The sequence below is a fragment of the Nelusetta ayraudi genome, unplaced genomic scaffold, assembly GCF_046127955.1.
Source record: "Nelusetta ayraudi isolate G7.1 ecotype Tasmania unplaced genomic scaffold, CSIRO-AGI_Nayr_v1 ptg000061l, whole genome shotgun sequence".
Taxonomy (NCBI): Eukaryota; Metazoa; Chordata; class Actinopteri; order Tetraodontiformes; family Monacanthidae; genus Nelusetta; species Nelusetta ayraudi.
The window spans coordinates 700,001-719,326 of NW_027466111.1; the positions used below are offsets into that span (position 1 = coordinate 700,001).

The 19,326-nt window shown below is 51.7% G+C and overlaps 1 protein-coding gene across 8 annotated transcripts in view; it reads left to right on the forward strand.

The window, feature by feature from the left end:
• The first annotated feature begins 476 nt into the window (after positions 1 to 476).
• LOC142897820 (ankyrin-3-like) overlaps positions 477 to 19,326 on the forward strand; it is a 47,863-nt gene continuing 29,013 nt past the window's right edge. For 4 of the 8 annotated variants that reach the window (XM_076040404.1, XM_076040407.1, XM_076040405.1 and 1 more), the window contains exons 1-16: positions 4,343 to 4,490; positions 9,449 to 9,550; positions 9,649 to 9,747; positions 10,117 to 10,215; positions 10,411 to 10,509; positions 10,721 to 10,906; positions 11,185 to 11,208; positions 12,938 to 13,036; positions 13,212 to 13,310; positions 13,395 to 13,493; positions 13,821 to 14,018; positions 14,426 to 14,524; positions 14,679 to 14,777; positions 18,154 to 18,252; positions 18,394 to 18,591; positions 19,060 to 19,158. In XM_076040404.1, the coding sequence (XP_075896519.1) occupies positions 4,377 to 4,490; positions 9,449 to 9,550; positions 9,649 to 9,747; positions 10,117 to 10,215; positions 10,411 to 10,509; positions 10,721 to 10,906; positions 11,185 to 11,208; positions 12,938 to 13,036; positions 13,212 to 13,310; positions 13,395 to 13,493; positions 13,821 to 14,018; positions 14,426 to 14,524; positions 14,679 to 14,777; positions 18,154 to 18,252; positions 18,394 to 18,591; positions 19,060 to 19,158 (1,812 nt within the window). In that variant the 5' untranslated portion in view covers positions 4,343 to 4,376. Of the gene's footprint in view, positions 769 to 4,325; positions 4,491 to 9,448; positions 9,551 to 9,648; positions 9,748 to 10,116; positions 10,216 to 10,410; positions 10,510 to 10,720; positions 10,907 to 11,184; positions 11,209 to 12,937; positions 13,037 to 13,211; positions 13,311 to 13,394; positions 13,494 to 13,820; positions 14,019 to 14,425; positions 14,525 to 14,678; positions 14,778 to 18,153; positions 18,253 to 18,393; positions 18,592 to 19,059; positions 19,159 to 19,326 lie in introns of those variants that run through there. The other 4 variants (XM_076040410.1, XM_076040411.1, XM_076040409.1 and 1 more) reach the window with 4 other exon arrangements.

Here is a 19,326-nt window from a genome sequence, read left to right on the forward strand (position 1 = left end):
AGGAAATAGACATGCAGCAAAATAATGAGAAACTTTATTGATCAGAAAGAGAAATTTGCGTTTACAGCAACTTGAAAAGGGAACATGTGGAATAAAAGGCTGCAGTGTGGTAAACTATAATATAAAGAGAGAAAAGTAGAATGGAAATAAAAAATAAATAAATAAAAAAATCTGATGCATATTTATTTATTTATTTTTTGGAAGAATAATGAACTTTTCCACACACTCAGGTCATTCACAATAAATTAAGCGGAGAGGGGCGGGGGGTGTTAATGGAAGCTCTGTTTCTTCTTTGTTTCTTTAATGCTTTATCACCACAACGCTGCGCTGTCAACACACAATGACTGCATTGACACACACACACACACACACACACACACACACACGCACACATCGATGTACATAGCGTGTTGGAAAAACATGACGCCCCCTTAAGTGACACACACACACACACACACACACACACACACACACACACACACACACACACACACACAGCAGCGGGACTTCCCTCCGCGTCACTCGGGTCCTCCAGCGGGAAGCAGCGACGCTCCTCCAGGATCCCGGAGCTCCGAGTCCGGCAGCGGCTCCTCGGCAGGCGGCAGCCCCGAGCAGGAGGCGGTTCCGGCGGCCAGGAGAAGAGCAGAACAGAGCAGAGCAGGGTCCCGGTCCACGGGGCTCCTGGGGGTCCAAAGTTCCCCAGTGGCAGAGCAGCCCCACCGCACCAACATGGCGGCCACCTCGGCTCCAGGTGGCCGCGAGCAGCAGGTGAGTTCCCACTTCCGGTCTGGTTCCTCCGGGACGAGCTCCGCGAACCACTGCTTGTTGTTCGGCGACCTCGCAGTTCGTTTCCAGTGGAGTGAATCGAAAATTGCACCGAATCAGTCGCTCGAGTCACTTGATAGAATTGTTTGACTCCGTTGTTCGCTCTCCTGTGGTGGCCGTCGATCGCGTGCAGCTGATAGGAAAGAAGTCATTTGAAGTAGCGTAAAGTAGTATGACGTAGTTTGAAAAAGTATGAAAAGGAAATGGAGCAAGAGTAGAATATGACGTCAGCTTTGAAGGACAGCTGTTCTATTGTGTTAATGTTAACATGATTTGTTGTTGTGGGTGTTTTTGGAAGGTCCTTGTGAATTTGTTCTGGCTGAAGATGCAGAAAATATGAGCTGGTTCTTCTTCCTGCTGCCTTCGTCCAGGATGTTGCTGGCAAACACTTTACTGTCAACTCAACCAGTGAAATAAAGATTGAAATAAATGAAATACAATCTGAGACCAGTGAAGTTTCCTCCTGCTGGTCTGCAGGTTGGTGGACAGCATGGAGTTACTGGTCTCAGACTGGTCTCACTGGTCTCAGACTCATCTCAGACTGGTCTCACTGGTCTCAGACTCATCTCAGACTGGTCCCGGACCAGTGAGACACACTGTGTGGACCAGCTGCTCAGAATTGAAATTGTCAGGTGTTTCCAGATGTGAGGTCACACAGCTGCCTGCTCCTCCTGCGCTGCCTCAGACTTCCAGCAGGGGGCGACTGAGAACCTGAGCAGGTGTTTCCAGCCAGTCAGCTGACCTCGGGGGTCAGCAGACGACCTGCAGAGGTCAGAGTTCACTGACCCTCTGGCCACTGGCTGGTGCTGTAGTTTAACAAAGTCACTCGGTTTTTAGCAAGAGGCTGCTAACACATGGCTAAATGTTCTCTGTCTGGAAGATGTGAAGCTGCTGACTGAGATTTCTCAGTGAATACCACATACTGCGTAGTACACAGTAGACACTACATACCAGACGCTAGATACCAAATACCAGATAGTAAATCCTAGGATCTACATAGATACTACATACTACATAAAAGATACTAGATACTATGTACAACATACTAGATACCAGATACTATCTACTATATACTAGATACTACAAACTACAAACTGCATATAAGATACCAGTTACTACAAACAACAAACTAGATATTAGATACTAGATAGTCGATACTTCATACTGCATACTATATACCAGATACTACCTACTAGATACTAGATACTACATACCAGATACCAGGTACAAGATACTAGATAGATAAATTTGACCCCTGGTGTTCCAGCCGTGACCTTCAGTCGCTGCGTTTCCATGACAACACTGTTGACTCAGCGACTCACTGACTCACTGATTGACTGAGTGAACAGAGTCCCTGTGTGTGTGTGTGTGTGTGTGTGTGGGTGTGTGTGTGTGCTGGCCTGTGACTGGCACTGAGGCCTGAATGCTGCTGCTGTCGAGGCTCCAGACGGCTCAGATGAAGATCCAGTGAGGCTGCGTCTGATTGGCTGATTGTCTTCAGTCCATCTGTTGCTGCTGCTGCTGCTGCTGCTGCTGTTTGTTGCCATGTCAGTATCAAGGAGAGATACTCAAGATAAGCTCAAGGTCAAAGGGTAAAGGTCAAAGGGTAAAGGTCAACGCTCCCACTTCTAGTTTCACAGTCTTTAGTATGACTGGTCGGGAATGGAACCCACAACCTCTCGGGTGTCTCAGGTGGACCCTCCCACTTGGACCTCAGTCGGTCCCACTCAGCCAATCAGGAGAGCCGGCTGAACCTGATCCAACCTGCCAACAAAGAAAATATGAAAATGTGACCACAGCTGAACCTTCAGGTTCCTGCTGCTGGTAGTGGAGGTGCAGTAGCGGCAAGTGACCACCAGAGGGAGCCAAGCACCACTGAAACTCTCAGCACCCTCAGTTTGGTACCTATGCTCTGTGTGTGTGTGTGTGTGTGTGTGTGTGTGTGTGTGTGTGTGTGTGTGTGAGGGACAGACAGAGAGAGAGATTTCTGAGCAGAGGGCAGAGAGCGCCCTCCACTGGTGGTCAGGACCACCACCAGGGGGCAGAGAGCACAGAGCCCGTAGGCAGAGAGACCCCCCTGCTGGTCATCAGGATACCTGATAGTCATCCTGCAAAATATGGCTGATAAGGCAGCAGGAGGTGGGGTGTTTGTGTTGGTGGTGTCTCCCTCTAGTGGACCTTTGGAGCATCACCAACAACAACATTTCTCCTCCAGATGGCCCAGAATCCCTCTCTTCCCTGGATTAGTCTCCTGGTTCCTCTGGTTCCCCTGGTTCTCCTGGTTCTCCTGGTTCCTCTGGTTCCCCTGGTTCCCCTGGTTCTCCTGGGTTCTCCTGGTTCTCCTGGTTCCTCTGGTTCTCCTGGGTTCCTCTGGGTCTCCTGGTTCTCCTGGGTTCTCCTGGTTCTATGGCTCCTCCCACAGTTCAAAGACATGCAGGGAGGTGAAGCGACTGCTCCTGATTGGCTGTAGTTGTGTGTGTGAGTGTGATTGGTTGTTTGTCACTGTGGCCCGGCAGCCATTGGTCCGGGCTGTAGCTCCGAGTGGGCGGAGCTATCTGGTCCAGGAGATGACGATGCTCTCCTACCTACCTACCTGACGGTGGCGCTAGAGGGACAGACAGTGACTTGACCCCGTTTCCTGTGAGATGAAGCTCTACTGCCGAGGCTCCGCCCTCATGTCCTGCCGGCCAATAACAGCCCAGACATCAGCAACATTTGAGTTCAGTCGCTGGGAAGCTTTCACTTCCATTATTCATCACCTAGTGTGTGTGTGTGTGTGTGTGTGTGTGTGTGTGTGTGTGTGTGTGTGTGTGTGTGTTCTGGTTAGCAGGGATGCTGGAAGCAGCTCTGCTAAAACTCACCCTGTGTGTGTGTGTGTGTGTGTGTATGTGTGTGTGTGTGTGTGTGTGTGTGTGTGTGTGTGTGTGAGCCAACACCCCTCCCCCCTTCCTCACCCCCCTCCCCCCCTTCGGCTGTCCCACTGGCTCCCTCAGGCCCCTCCCACCCTGCAGCACCCCCCTCCTCCATCACTTCCTGTCCAGGCTGAGATGCAGCAGCAGCAGCAGCAGCAGCAGCAGCTCCCTTCCTGTGACTGCAGTGGCTGCAGTTGGAGCCCCCTGCTGGAGCCGCAGTGCACTGCAGCTGCTGTCGCGTCGTCCCAACCGGGAGGGCTGAGAGCGTCTGGTGCCGTTGCTCGGTCCGGAGCAGCAGCAGCCGCTGAAGAGGAGGAGCAGGAGGAGCAGCAGGAGGAGGTAGAGAAGGAGAAGCTGCAGCAGCAACAACAGCAACAGTAGCAACAGCAGGAGGAGGAGAAGCTGCAGGAGCTGCAGGAGCAGCAGGAGCAGCAGTGACAGGAGCAGCAGGAGCTGCAGGAGCAGCAGCAGCAGGAGGAGGAGGTGAAGAGGAGCTGATGACTCTGAGCATCACTGCTCCATTAATCCAGTGAAGAGGAGCCCCCTCCCCCCTCCTCCCCCGGCCACCCCGCCGGCCCCCCCCTCCTCCTCCTCCTCCTCCCTGGACCCCCCCGGATCTCCCCGACCCCCCCGGCCAGGATGGCGCACGCCGCCTCGCAGCTGAAGAAGAAGGCGGATGAGAACCTGAATGCCGCCGAGGACGAGAAGGAGAAGAAGAAAGCCAAGAGGAAGGCGAGGGAAGTGAAGAAGAAGGTAGAGGAGGAGGGGCGGGGGGGCTGCAGACATGGGGGGAGGAGGGGAGAGGGAGGCGGGCTTTGTCATGGTGCAGCGCACACACACACACACACACACACACACACACACACACACACACAGTTTTAGCGTCACTGATAGCCTCTCTTAGCATCACAGCTAAGGAGGCTCTAATACCAGGCTAATAGAAATGTCTCTCACACACACACACACACACACACACATTAGGTCCCACTGGGAATACTGGGGAGACGAGGGGGGTGAGCGAGAGAGAGAGAGAGAGAGAGAGAGAGAGAGAGGGAGGGAGTAGTGCTGCAATTCAGTGTGTGTGTGTGTGTGTGTGTGTAGTGCTTCAACAGGATCAATAGCTTCAAAGGGGGCGTCGCCCTGCGTGACATCACTGTCGGGAGACCTGCTGCAGCTGCTGCTCAGGGTGCTCATGGAGGCTATGGAAGCAGCTGGTTAGCTGTTTCCATAGCCTCCATGAGCTTTGATGCTAAGCTAATAGAAGGTATACACACACACACACAGTTTTAGCGTAGCTGCTAGCTGCTTCCTTAGCCTCTCTTAGCATCAAAGCCAAGGGAGGCTATTGAAAAACACCTAGCCAGCCGTTTCCATATGATGCTAAGCTAACAGAACACACACACACACACACACACAGCATGCTGTCTGCTTTGGTCTGGATGTTTTGGTGAGGACTAGCGCCCCCTACTGTGACAACACCTCCTGGCGCCCCTTGCAGGCTCCACCCGTTAAACCCTGCTGCTGCTGCGAGTGTGTGATGGCTGGATTTCCCATGATTCCACTGTGCTTCAGTGATGAGTCTCAGTGTTGCATCGTCAGGGGAGTTCGACTCGTCATTGACTCACGTGATGCGTTCAGGGGATGCCGTGAAAAATACACTCAGAATTTCACAATCAGACCGATTAATGGAGTGACTTAGTAGATCTACTGACTACTACTGACCCAAAATCTACTGGCCCTTGATCTACTGACTCAGATCTACTGACAATAGATGACTACTGACTCTGGATCTACTGACTTTAGATCTACTCACGCTAAATCTACTGACTCTAGATCTACTGATTCTAGATCTACTGACTCTAGATCTACTGATTCTAGATTGTCTCTCTGTTCAGGTCAATCTGTTCTGTAGTTTGACAGTTTGGAGTCAGATTCTCTCTTCCTTTATTTTCCTCCTCCTCTCCTCCACCCATCCCGCTGCGCTCCACCTCTTCCTGCTGTTTCCAGGCTGCGTCTCAGTGGAGAAACTGAGAAGGTGGGAAGGTGGAGTAGAAACATGTCTCTGTTGATTCCACACTGGCGTCTGATTGGCTGAGAGCCACTTCCTGTCTGCTGCTGCTGGCCAGTGGCCAAAAACCAGCAGCAGGTTTGATGAGCCGAGACTGTGTGTGTGTGTGTGTGTGTGTGTGTGTGTGTGTGTGTGTGTGTGTGTGTTAAGAAAGCGTAATAGTAGAGTTGTACGCTAGTATATGGAAGTCCCCGCTTTGATGTGTAGACATCATTCAAGCTGAGAGCTTCCACGCTGTGTTCAGAGGTCCGCAGGTAGATGTTGCTCCCCTCTTGGCAAGTTATTTGTAAGAAAACATACAAATAAATCACATTTAAGGTAATTATGTGACCAAAGGCCTTCAAATGAATGTTTGTCTAGATTGTTTGAATTTCCTAAATAAATAGATCTTTAAGTCCCCACCTGGCTCGTGAAGGATGATAGTCCCCAGTTGGCCAAATAAACGTGTATGTGTGTGTGTGTGTGTGCGTGCGTGCGCGCGCTACTGTACTTGAACAATCGAAGATCTGCATGAATCAATCGAAAATATGTAGATCGACTCCTAGCGAGTTGCTAACGTTGTTAGCGAGCTGCTAATGTTGTTAGCAAGCTGCTAAACGTTATTAGCAAGTTGCTACTACTGTTGTTAGTGGGCTTTTACTGTTGTTAGCGAGCTGCTAATGTTGTTAGCGAGCTGCTACTGTTGTTAGCAAGCTGCTAAACGTTATTAGCAAGTTGCTACTACTGTTGTTAGTGGGCTTTTACTGTTGTTAGTGAGCTGCTAATGTTGTTAGCGAGCTGCTACTTGTGTAACCACGGAACGCTCCAGGTCTTCTTCTTCTTCTCCTTCTTCTTCTTCTTCTTTGTCTGTGCTCACAGCACAGCACCAGGCCTGGCAGAGGTACTACATTGTTTTCGGTCATTTCCAGTCATTTCCAACCGAAATATTTTTCAAGACGACTTTGTGTGTTTTTTTTTCTATAGTGTTCTTGGAAAATGATTGGTTTCATAAAATGCTGTCTCTGTGTAAGCAGAACTTCAGTGAAGACTTCTGGAGCTGTAGTTCCTCAGCCGGATCCTGTCTTGAGGGCCAGGTTGAGGGTCGGGGAGGGGGTGAGGATTAAGGTCAGGCTCAGGGTGAGGGTCAGGGGTCATGGGTCAGGGTCAGGTCTGGCTCCTCTGTGTTTTCAGATGTTCCTCCTGCAGCAGTCTGAAGCTGCAGTGGATCTGAGCACCTGCACTCTCTCAGCACCAGGGTTGTTTAGCCGTGACATCATCACACACACCTCGCCCCGCCTCCCCCAAATCCCCGCCCCCTCTCCTCCTCTCAGTCAGTTCAGTCAGTGTCTGTGGCTGCAGAGGTCGTCATGGCTGTGGAGGATCTGCTGCTGCACCCAGTAAGTCTTGACTTCAGCTTCACCCATTCCCCCCTCCTTCCACCCCCCCACCCCCCAACCCCACCCCCCCACTTTCTCCGCCACCTTCAGGATTGTGGGACTTTATTACAGCCGGCAGGGTTTCAGTGATGCTGTTAGCACCTAGCAGGTAGCAGCTCGGACAGGACAGTGGGGCTGCTGCAGTGTGTGTGTGTGTGTGTGTGTGTGTGTGTGTGACTGGCTAATGTGGCGGCAGCAGCAGCTCCGACCTTGTTGTGCTGCTGAAAGTGATGAATCATCGAGCGACTCGCAGCAAAAAACCTGCTGCAGATTCAGACTCTGAGTCTTTTACTGGCGTTACTGTCATCACTGGTATCACTGGAGCCACTGGTATTACTGGTATCACTGGTATCACTGGTACCACTGGAGTCACTGGTATCACTGGCGTCACTGGTATCACTGGAGTCACTGGTATTACTGGTATCACTGGTACCACTGGAGTCACTGGTATAACTGGTATTACCGGTATTACCGGTATCACTGGGGTCCCTGGGGTCACTGGTATTACTGGTATCACTGGTACCACTGGAGTCACTGGTATTACTGGTATTACTGGTATCACTGGAGTCACTGGTATTACTGGTATCACTGGTATCACTAGTGTCACTGGTATCACTAGTGTCACTGGAGCGGCTACTGGAGGTCACTGCAGGCTATAAAAAGCCTGCAGTGACCTCCAGAAGTTCCTCCATCCAGTGCCTTTGTGAATATTGTGCTTCATATGTACATATATGTATATATATATATATATATATATATATATACATATATATATATATATATATATATATATTGTATCCAGTTCTCGATAATTCCTGCTGCTCCGTCTTCACCGTCAATGTTGTTTCTGCTGTGTCCATGTCCCCGTACACCTAGCAAGCAACATGACCAATAAAGTTCTTGAATCTTGAATCTGCCCCTTGTTGTGACACCTGGCCAGGTGGTGGCACTACCACACAACATCCGCAGCGTCAGAATAGTGTTGGCAGCACAGTGGAATTAAAAAGCAGGTTCCGGAGCTGCTGATTGGCTATGAGGACAGGGGCGGGGCTTCTTCTCAGCGTGCACGTGCTTTGGGTGAGAGTGCACGAGGCCATCAACATCATTAGTCCTCTGTGTGGCTGCAATGGCGTCTGATTGGTCGGCCGTTGTGATTGGTTGGTTCGTTTGATCCAAAAGCCTCCTGATGTCCAGAAAGATGGTTGGACCTTCCACATGCTGGAGTTGGTCTGAGGGGGCGGAGCCAAGACTTGGTCTAACTCCTCCCTCTGCCCTCTCTGACTCTCTGACTCACTGACTCACCGACTCTCTGGCTCCCCCCACGGCCTGATATGAACGCCTGCTACCTGCGTTCGGCCCTCGTTGACTCTCTGACTCACTGACTCTCTGTTTCTCTGACTCACTGACTCACTGACTCTCTGTTTCTCTGACTCTCTGTTTCTCTGTCTCTCTGACTCACTGACTCACTGACTCTCTGGCTCCCCCTACAGCCTGATGTGAACGCCTGCTACCTGCGCTCAGCCCTCACTGACTCACTGACTCTCTGTCTCTCTGTCTCTCTGACTCACTGACTCACTGATTCTCTGACTCTCTGTTTCTCTGTCTCTCTGACTCACTGACTCTCTGGCTCTCTGTTTCTCTGTCTCTCTGACTCACTGACTCTCTGTTTCTCTGACTCTCTGTTTCTCTGTCTCTCTGACTCACTGACTCTCTGACTCCCCCTACAGCCTGATGTGAACGCCTGCTACCTGCGCTCGGCCCTCACTGACTCACTGACTCTCTGTCTCTTTGTCTCTCTGTCTTTCTGTCTCTCTGACTCACTGACTCTCTGTTTCTCTGTCTCTCTGTTTCTCTGTCTCTCTGACTCACTGACTCTCTGACTCTCTGTCTCTTTGTCTCTCTGTCTCTCTGTCTCTCTGACTCACTGACTCACTGACTCTCTGTCTCTTTGTCTCTCTGTCTCTCTGTCTCTCTGACTCACTGACTCTCTGACTCTCTGTCTCTTTGTCTCTCTGTCTCTCTGTCTCTCTGACTCACTGACTCACTGACTCTCTGTCTCTTTGTCTCTCTGTCTCTCTGTCTCTCTGACTCACTGACTCTCTGACTCTCTGACTCTCTGTTTCTCTGTCTCTCTGTTTCTCTGTCTCTCTGACTCACTGACTCACTGACCCTCTGGCTCTCTGTCTCTCTGACTCACTGACTCACTGACTCTCTGGCTCCCCCTACAGCCTGATGTGAACGCCTGCTACCTGCGCTCGGCCCGGGCCGGGAACCTGCTGAAGGCTCTGGAGTTCCTGAAGAACGGCGTGGACATCAACATCTGCAACCAGGTGAGCGGCAGGTGCAGCAGCCCCCTCAGGGGGGCGGAGTCACCACTCCCACAAACAGGAAGTGGAGCCTCTCAGTGTCTCCGCCTCCTCCTCCCCAGAATGGCCTCAATGCTCTTCACTTGGCGTCCAAGGAAGGTCATGTGGAGGTCGTGGCCGAACTCATCAAGCATGGCGCTGACGTGGACGCAGCCACCAAGGTGCACACACACACACACACACACACACACACACACACGTGCACACACACAGTAGCATTAAAGCTAAACTAGCTTTAATACGAAGCTGACAGAGGATGCTAAGCTAACAGAACACAAACACATAGCCTCCCTTAGCTTTAATGCTAAGCTAATAGAGGATGCCTTAGCTACAATGCTAAAGCTATTAGAGGGTGCTAAGCTGACAGAACACACACACACATACAGTACACACAAGGACAAAGTAAGTTTTAGCATAGCTGCTTCGGCTGTTTCCATAGCCTCCCTTAGCTAACATTCTCAGCTATCAGAGGGTGCTAAGCTAACAGAACACACACACAAACACACACCTGTGTTGTCCTGCGTGTGCAGAAAGGAAACACGGCTCTTCACATTGCGTCGCTGGCCGGCCAGACGGATGTGGTGAAGGAGTTGGTGACGCACAACGCCAACGTCAATTCACAGTCCCAGGTAGCGCACACACACACACACACACACACACACACACACACACACACACACGCACACACACACACACACACACACAGCTTAGCTGCCGCAACCTTTCTTAGCATCAAAGCTAAGTTGATAGAGGGTGCTAAGCGGTGGTGGAGATGGTGGTGGCGCCCCCTGGTGGCCTCAGCCCGCCTGTCTTCTCTCCTGCAGAATGGCTTCACGCCGCTCTACATGGCGGCGCAGGAGAACCACGTGGGGGTGGTTCACTTCCTGTTGGAGCACGGCTGCAGCCAGAGCATCGCTACCGAGGTACGCGCACACACACACGCACACACACACACACACACACACACACACACACACACACACACACACACACAAAATGACACTGTAAAAAGCAGATGATGATGCTCCATCATGACAGTGTTAGCCTGTCTCCTAGCCCCTCAGCTAGCCTCAGCTAGCCCCTCAGCTAGCCTACCTTCCTGCCTGCTGATGCTACTCTGCGGTACTCCTGCAGGATGGCTTCACCCCCCTGGCGGTGGCGCTGCAGCAGGGTCACCAGGAGGTCGTGACCTTGCTGCTGGAAAACGACACCAAGGGCAAAGTTCGCCTGCCGGCACTGCACATCGCCGCCCGCAAGGACGACACCAAGAGCGCCGCCCTGCTGCTGCAGAGCGGGAACAATGCCGACGTGGAGTCCAAGGTGGCACTACTGTTGTTGTTATTGTTGTTGTTGTTGTTGTTTACATCTCAGACCTTTGATGAAATGATTTGCTTTTACCATTTTGAAAAGTTTTTTCTTTTCCCATCATGCTTTGCTTTATTGGTGACACCTCTTGTTTGTGTGTTGTTTTGATGCGTTCACTCCCTCCTCCTCTTCCTCCTCCTCTTCCTCCTCCTCTTCCTCCTCCCCCTCCTCCTCCTCCCTCTGTCTTCCCTTTTCTGACCATCACCCTTCTCCTTGTTGTTTCTTCCTTCTAGATGATGGTGAATAGAACAACAGAGGTACTGCCTTCTTCTCTCTCTCTTGGCCTCCATCACACAGCAGCAGCTATTATCTGCTAGCATGACGCTAAATGCTAGCATGAATTCTTGAACCCCCCCGCCCACGATTTTCACCTTTTCGCATCTTCCAGCACCGACGCTCTTTGTCCTGCTTCCTTCTGACTTCCTGCCACGTCCTCCTGTTTATTTCCTTCTACATCATTCTGCTTCCTGCTCCTTCTTTCTACTTCCTTCCGCTTCCTGCTACTTCCGGCCCGTTTCAGAAGTCGCCGCCCTGGTATTTTCAGTCATGTGATCTTGCTGCACCAGTCATCCGTCAGACCTTGATTTACTTCTTCGTTGGTTTCTCTTCACGCTTGTGTTTCTATCGTTCTTCCTCCTCCTCTTCCTCCCTCTGTTGCTTTTTCATGTCTCTGGTTTTCTCTCCGTCTCCGCGCTGCTTCCTCCACTGCGACTGAGTCTTTATCCGCTGTTCTGGTCTGAATTTCAAACCACACAAAATAACTAAGTTCATGTTCACGAGGATCCTCCAGACCACCAAAACTGGGCCCCGATGCACAAACAGTGAGTCAGGCTGCAGTTCACTGCAACAGCCTGGAGGGGGCCTGCAGAACCAGTGGGTCTGAACCTGTCTGAATCATCCAGCTGAATCAGAATCAGGTTGTTTGTTCAAGTTCATGATGTTCAAGTTGTCTGGTGAATCTCAGACTTGAATCAACTCGTGGACCAAAAGACTCAGAACCAGGAGGACTGAACAAACTGGACCTGCAGCCTGGGCCTCATGGAAGCAACCACAGGCTGGTTCATTGAGTCAGTGGATCAATGAGTTGGTGACTCAGTGGCCCAGTGGATCAGTGATTCAGTGGTTCGATGACTCAGTGGTTCAGTGAGTCAGTGGTTTTTTTGACACAGTGGATCAGTGACTCAGTGGTTTAGTAGGTTAGTGATCCGTTGAGTCAGTGTATGAGTGGTTCAGTGAGTCAGTGGGTAAGTGATCCAGTGAGTCGGTGATTCGGTGAGTCAGTGATTTAGTGGGTGAGTGGTTCAGTGACATTGGCTCAGTAGTTTAGTGATTCAGTGATTCAGTGGGTGATTTATTCAGTGGGTCAGTGCACTGTGGGGCAGTCATTCATTGGATCAGTAGGTCAGTGGTTCAGTGACAGAGCAGTTCAGTGGTTCAGTGACTCAGGGGTTTGACTGACTCAGTGACCAGTCAGAAACCAGTTAGAACCAGTTAGAACCGGTCTGATGAGGCGCTGCATGGCTTCAGCTGCACTCTTACACTCCAACGTAGCCGCTCGCTAACGGCCATCATGCACTGTGAGGACGTTTCCAGGTTGAACTGAACTCTCCTCCTCTTCTTCTTCCTCTTCCTCTTCCTCTTCCTCTTCCTCTTCCTCTTCCTCCTCTTCACCTCCTCCTGCTCCTCTTCCTCCTCCTCTTCCTCCTCCTTCTCTTCCTCTTCCTCTTCCTCCTCCTCCTGCTCCTCTTCCTCCTCCTCCTCTTCTTCTTCCTCCTTCTCTTCCTCTTCCTCTTCCTCCTCCTCCTGCTACTCTTCCTCTTCCTCCTCCTCTTACTCTTCCTCCTTCTCTTCCTCTTCCTCCTCCTGCTCCTCTTCCTCTTCCTCTTCCTCTTCCTCCTCCTCCTCTTCCTCCTCCTTCTCTTCCTCCTCCTCTTCCTCCTCCTCCTCTTCCTCCTCCTCCTCCTCTTCCTCCTCTTCCTCCTCCAGAGTGGATTCACTCCTCTCCACATTGCCTCCCACTACGGCAACATCAACGTGGCAACGCTGCTGCTGAATCGAGGAGCAGCGGTGGACTTCAAGGCCCGGGTGGGTAACCAGGGGGCGGGGTCAGGGGGAGGGGCGTGGCTTGCTCCTTGTGTGTCTTTATTCCGTGTATCTGATGGTTTCTGCGACTCTTGAGTGGAGCTACAGCAGCTTGGAACTCCGGCGGGGGGGCACTGTGGTTTCCTGTCAGCTGACTGTGTGGCTCCGCCCCCTTCAGAATGACATCACTCCGCTGCACGTAGCATCCAAGCGAGGCAACGGCAACATGGTGCTGCTGCTGCTGGAGCGCCTCGCCGCCATCCACGCCCGCACTAAGGTGGCGCTGCGCAACAACACTCTCGCCGCATCTGACCTTTGACCTCTGACCTCAGACCTCTGACCTCTGACCTTCTGCTTGTAGGACGGCCTGACGCCGCTGCACTGCGGCGCCCGCAGCGGCCATGAGCAGGTGGTGGAGCTGCTGCTGCAGCGAGGAGCCCCCATCACCTCCAAGACCAAGGTGGCCACTTCCTACTTCCTGTTCCTGCTTTCTGCTTCCTGTCCCCACTTCCTGATTCCTGCCCCATCTTCCTACTTCCTACTTCCTGTTTCATGCTTCCTGTCCCCACTTCCTGATTCCTGGCCCATCTTCCTACTTCCTGTTCCTGCTTCCTGCTTCCTGTCCCCACTTCCTGATTCCTGCCCCATCTTCCTACTTCCTACTTCCTGTTTCATGCTTCCTGCCCTCGCTCCCCCCCCCGGCCCCCCATTTCCTGCTCCCTGTCCTCCCCCTACTGGCCTGCCCCCAGTCCTACGGCTCTCTAACGCCCCCTCTGGCCACCCTCAGAACGGCCTGTCCCCGCTGCACATGGCCACGCAGGGCGACCACCTGCGCTGCGTGCAGCTGCTGCTCCACCACGAGGCGCCGGTGGACGACGTGACCAACGACTACCTGACGCCGCTGCACGTGGCCGCCCACTGCGGACACCTCAAGGTCGCCAAGGTCATCGTGGACAAGAAGGCCAACCCCAACGCCAAGGCGCTGGTGAGACTCGGCTGCTCCTGCAGTACTCGGCGTCGCCACCAGAGGCCGCCGTGGCGCCGTCTGGCAGTTCCATTTAAAGTCTATGATTGGGGACGATGGCCATTACCGATCAATAATCAAAGCATAAGATTGTCAATTATCAATGAATGCATCGGGACATAATTGACGTCTGGCTCTAAAAGAGAACATCGATTTAAAAAGAACAATATTTTTATTCTAACGCTGGACTTTTTCAAGCTGTTTTTTAGAAGATCTTTAGTTGTTTTTTTTTTTAGATTTTCATTCGTTCTTCCTTAAAGTGTAAGCAGCTGTGATGTGGTGGGTGTGGTCACAGCCAGTGGGAGGGGGCGGGGCCAGTGTGACAGCATAATGTCTGAGTGTGGTTGTGTTGTTGTTGTGTGTGTCAGAACGGCTTCACCCCGCTGCACATCGCCTGCAAGAAGAACCGGCTGAAGGTGACGGAGCTGCTGCTGAAGAACGGAGCCTCCATCCAGGCTGTGACCCAGGTCAGTTAGTGTACCAGTGCCAGTGTCCAGGAGGTCGAAGGTCAGCGGCAGCTTCTATCCATGTGCTAATACTCAGAGCAGCCAGGTGTGCTGTGAAGCCTGTGACAGCCACTAGGTGGCGCTGTGCTGACTCTGTCCACTGACCCCCCTGCAGTCTGGTCTGACTCCCATCCACGTCGCTGCCTTCATGGGCCATGACGACATCGTCCACCAGCTGATCAGCCACGGCGCCTCGCCCAACACCAGCAACGTGGTGAGTGTCAATTTCACCTACTACTGTCAGGTGCTACTGTCAGGTGCTACTGTCACCTACTACTGTCAGGTACTACTGTCACCTACTACTGTCAGGTGCTACTGTCAGGTACTGCTGTCAGGTGCTACTGTCAGGTGCTACTGTCACCTACCACTGTCCGGTACCACTGTCAGGTGCTACTGTCAGGTACTACTGTCAGGTACTACTGTCACCTACTACTGTCACCTACTACTGTCAGCTACTACTGTCAGGTATTACTGTCACCTACCACTGTCACCTACTACTGTCAGCTACTACTGTCAGGTGCTACTGTCAGGTGTTACTGTCACCTACTACTGTCAGGTGCTACTGTCAGCTACTACTGTCACCTACTACTGTCAGGTACTACTGTCAGGTGCTACTGTCAGGTGGTACTGTCACCTACTACTGTCAGGTGCTACTGTCAGGTACTACTGTCAGGTACTACTGTCAGCTACTACTGTCAGGTACTACTGTCACCTACTACTGTCAGCTACTACTGTCACCTACTACTGTCAGGTACTACTGTCACCTACTACTGTCAGCTACTACTGTCAGGTACTACTGTCAGGTGCTACTGTCAGGTGGTACTGTCACCTACTACTGTCAGGTGCTACTGTCAGCTACTACTGTCACCTACTACTGTCAGGTACTACTGTCAGGTGCTACTGTCAGGTGGTACTGTCACCTACTACTGTCAGGTGCTACTGTCAGGTACTACTGTCAGGTACTACTGTCAGCTACTACTGTCACCTACTACTGTCACCTACTACTGTCAGCTACTACTGTCACCTACTACTGTCAGGTACTACTGTCAGGTGCTACTGTCAGGTGGTACTGTCACCTACTACTGTCAGGTGCTATTGTCACATACTACTGTCAGGTACTACTGTCAGGTACTACTGTCACCTACTACTGTCAGGTGCTACTGTCACCTACTACTGTCAGCTACTACTGTCAGCTACTACTGTCAGGTATTACTGTCACCTACCACTGTCACCTACTACTGTCAGCTACTACTGTCAGGTACTACTGTCAGGTGCTACTGTCAGGTGGTACTGTCACCTACTACTGTCAGGTGCTACTGTCAGCTACTACTGTCACCTACTACTGTCAGGTACTACTGTCAGGTGCTACTGTCAGGTGGTACTGTCACCTACTACTGTCAGGTGCTACTGTCAGGTACTACTGTCAGGTACTACTGTCAGCTACTACTGTCAGCTACTACTGTCACCTACTACTGTCAGGTACTACTGTCACCTACTACTGTCAGCTACTACTGTCAGGTACTACTGTCAGGTGCTACTGTCAGGTGGTACTGTCACCTACTACTGTCAGGTGCTACTGTCAGGTACTACTGTCAGGTACTACTGTCAGCTACTACTGTCAGCTACTACTGTCACCTACTACTGTCAGCTACTACTGTCACATACTACTGTCACCTACTACTGTCAGGTGCTACTGTCAGGTGGTACTGTCACCTACTACTGTCAGGTGCTATTGTCACATACTACTGTCAGGTACTACTGTCAGGTACTACTGTCAGCTACTACTGTCACCTACTACTGTCACCTACTACTGTCAGGTGCTACTGTCAGGTGGTACTGTCACCTACTACTGTCAGGTGCTATTGTCAGGTACTACTGTCACCTACTACTGTCAGGTACTACTGTCAGGTGCTACTGTCAGGTGGTACTGTCAGCTACTACTGTCAGGTGCTACTGTCAGCTACTACTGTCACCTACTACTGTCAGGTACTACTGTCAGGTGCTACTGTCAGGTGGTACTGTCAGCTACTACTGTCACCTACTACTGTCAGGTACTACTGTCAGGTGCTACTGTCAGGTGCTACTGTCAGGTACTACTGTCAGCTACTACTGTCACCTACTACTGTCAGGTGGTACTGTCACCTACTACTGTCAGGTGCTATTGTCAGGTACTACTGTCACCTACTACTGTCAGCTACTACTGTCAGGTACTACTGTCAGGTACTACTGTCACCTACTACTGTCAGGTGCTACTGTCAGGTACTACTGTCAGGTGCTACTGTCAGGTGCTACTGTCAGGTGCTACTGTCAGCTACTACTGTCACCTACTACTGTCAGGTGCTATTGTCAGCTACTACTGTCAGGTACTACTGTCAGGTACTACTGTCAGCTACTACTGTCACCTACTACTGTCAGGTGCTACTGTCACCTACTACTGTCAGGTGCTACTGTCAGGTGCTACTGTCAGGTGCTACTGTCACCTACTACTGTCAGGTACTACTGCCAGGTACTACTGTCAGGTGCTGGTGCTGCTGTCACCTACTACTGTCAGCTACTACTGTCACCTACTACTGTCAGCTACTACTGTCACCTACTACTGTCAGGTACTACTGTCAGGTGCTACTGTCAGGTGCTACTGTCACCTACTACTGTCAGGTACTACTGTCAGGTACTACTGTCAGGTGCTACTGTCACCTACTACTGTCAGCTACTACTGTCACCTACTACTGTCAGCTACTACTGTCAGGTACTACTGTCAGGTGCTACTGTCAGGTGCTACTGTCACCTACTACTGTCACCTACTACTGTCCGGTACCACAGTGAAGTGGGTGTCATTGTCAAGCATTACTCTAAGGCCGGGTTGGGCAATTATTTTTGCAACGGGCCACATGGCAAACATGAATGGTGTTGGAGGGCCATTGAAGTGTTGTTGACGGGGGGAAGGAGGGGAAAGGAGGGGGAGGGGGCCCTGCCGGCAGGTCTTGGATCTCTGATGCTCTGGTTCTAACAAAGTTCTTGAATCGGCAGGACTCAGATGTCAGCCGGGTCAGGACTGTGTTATGTTTACAGTGAGGACAGCTCGGCCCAGTTAGTCCTGCACAGAGCTCTAGGCCTGGCCTTGTGGGTTGGAGCCCCGGCTGGGTCGCACCACAGACTGTAAAAACTGCAACGTGGTCCCCACTGCCTCCCTGCTGGGCACTCAGTATTCAGGGTTGGACTCCAGGTGGCGCTGTCGTACCAGACTACTAACAGTGCACTGATTAATGCCACATGTTCAACACACACACACACACACACACACACACACACACACACACACACACACACACACTCACTCTCTGCTGGCTGTGTCTCTGTGGTCAGGGACATTATGGGATGTCATTCTGGGAGTGCCTGGACAGTCAGGGGTTCTCCCTCCCTCTCCTTCTCTCTCTCTCTCTCTCTTTCCTTCCCTCTGGACATCCCAACACACACACACACACACACACACACACACACACACACACAGACACACACACACAAAACGTTCTGCTCAGCTTCAGTGTTTTTATGTGTGTGTGTGTGTGTGTGTGTGTGTGTGTGTATTCCAGAGGGGGGAGACGGCGCTCCACATGGCGGCGAGGGCGGGACGGTCCAACGTGGTTCGATATCTCATCCAGAACGGAGCGCGAGTGGACGGCAAAGCCAAGGTAACAGCATTAGCATTAGCATTAGCTGTGTGTGTGTGTGTGTCAGTATGTGCGTGTGTTTATGTGGGTGAGCGTGTGAGTGCGCTAGCTAACGGCTAAAGGCTACGGGCTGGCGGCTAATGCTCCCCCTGGTGGCTGCAGGACCTCCAGACTCCGCTGCACCTCAGCAGTGGTCTGGGCCAGCAGGACCTGGTGCAGCTGCTGCTGGCTGCGGGTGCGAGTCCCGGCGCCGCCACCGCCTCGGGCTGCACGCCGCTGCACCTGGCGGCTCGGGGGGGCCACCGGCACAGCGCCGCCCTGCTGGTGGAACACGGCGCCGACCTGGCCACCTTCACCAAGGTACCAGCGGGGGGGGGGGGCTTGGATATTGTGTGTACAGTTATCATAGGAGTTGGAATATAATCAGGAATGTCATCATAATAGTAGTAATAAAGTTTTATTAAAATATTATAAGTATTACTATTATACTTCTGTCGTTAGCTAGGTTCTCGTTAGGTGGTTCTAGTTCTCTCAGTCTAGGTGGTTCTGGGGGGGTTCTGGTTCTCTCAGTCTAGGTGGTTCTGGGGGGTTCTGTGGCGTGCTGGGTTCAGTCTAGGTGGTTCTGGGTGGTTTTAATACTTTAGTATCATCTAACTTTATAGAGTAGAATTCAACAGGTGAACTTTATTGATACCACTTTTTGGATCAATAAAGTCCATCTCTTCTGTTTCTCCTATGCTTCACAGTCAGAAAGGCTTTGATAACAAGTAGCAGCAGCAGCCTCTGACAGCCTCTGACCTCTGACCCCTCCCCTTCTCTCCCACACAGAAGGGTTTCTCTCCACTGCACGTGGCCGCCAAGTATGGCAAGCTGGAGGTGACAAACCTGCTGCTGCAGAGCAAAGCTTCGCCTGACGCTGCTGGCAAGGTACCCAAAAACTCTGCGTGTTTGTGTGTCTGTTCTGTTAGCTTAGCACCCTCTATTAGCTTTGATGCTAACAGAGGTTATGGTGAGCAGGCAGCGGCTATGCTAAAACTCACTGTTTGTGCCTCTGTGTGTGTGTGTGTGTGTGTGTGTGTGTGTGTGTGTGTGAGC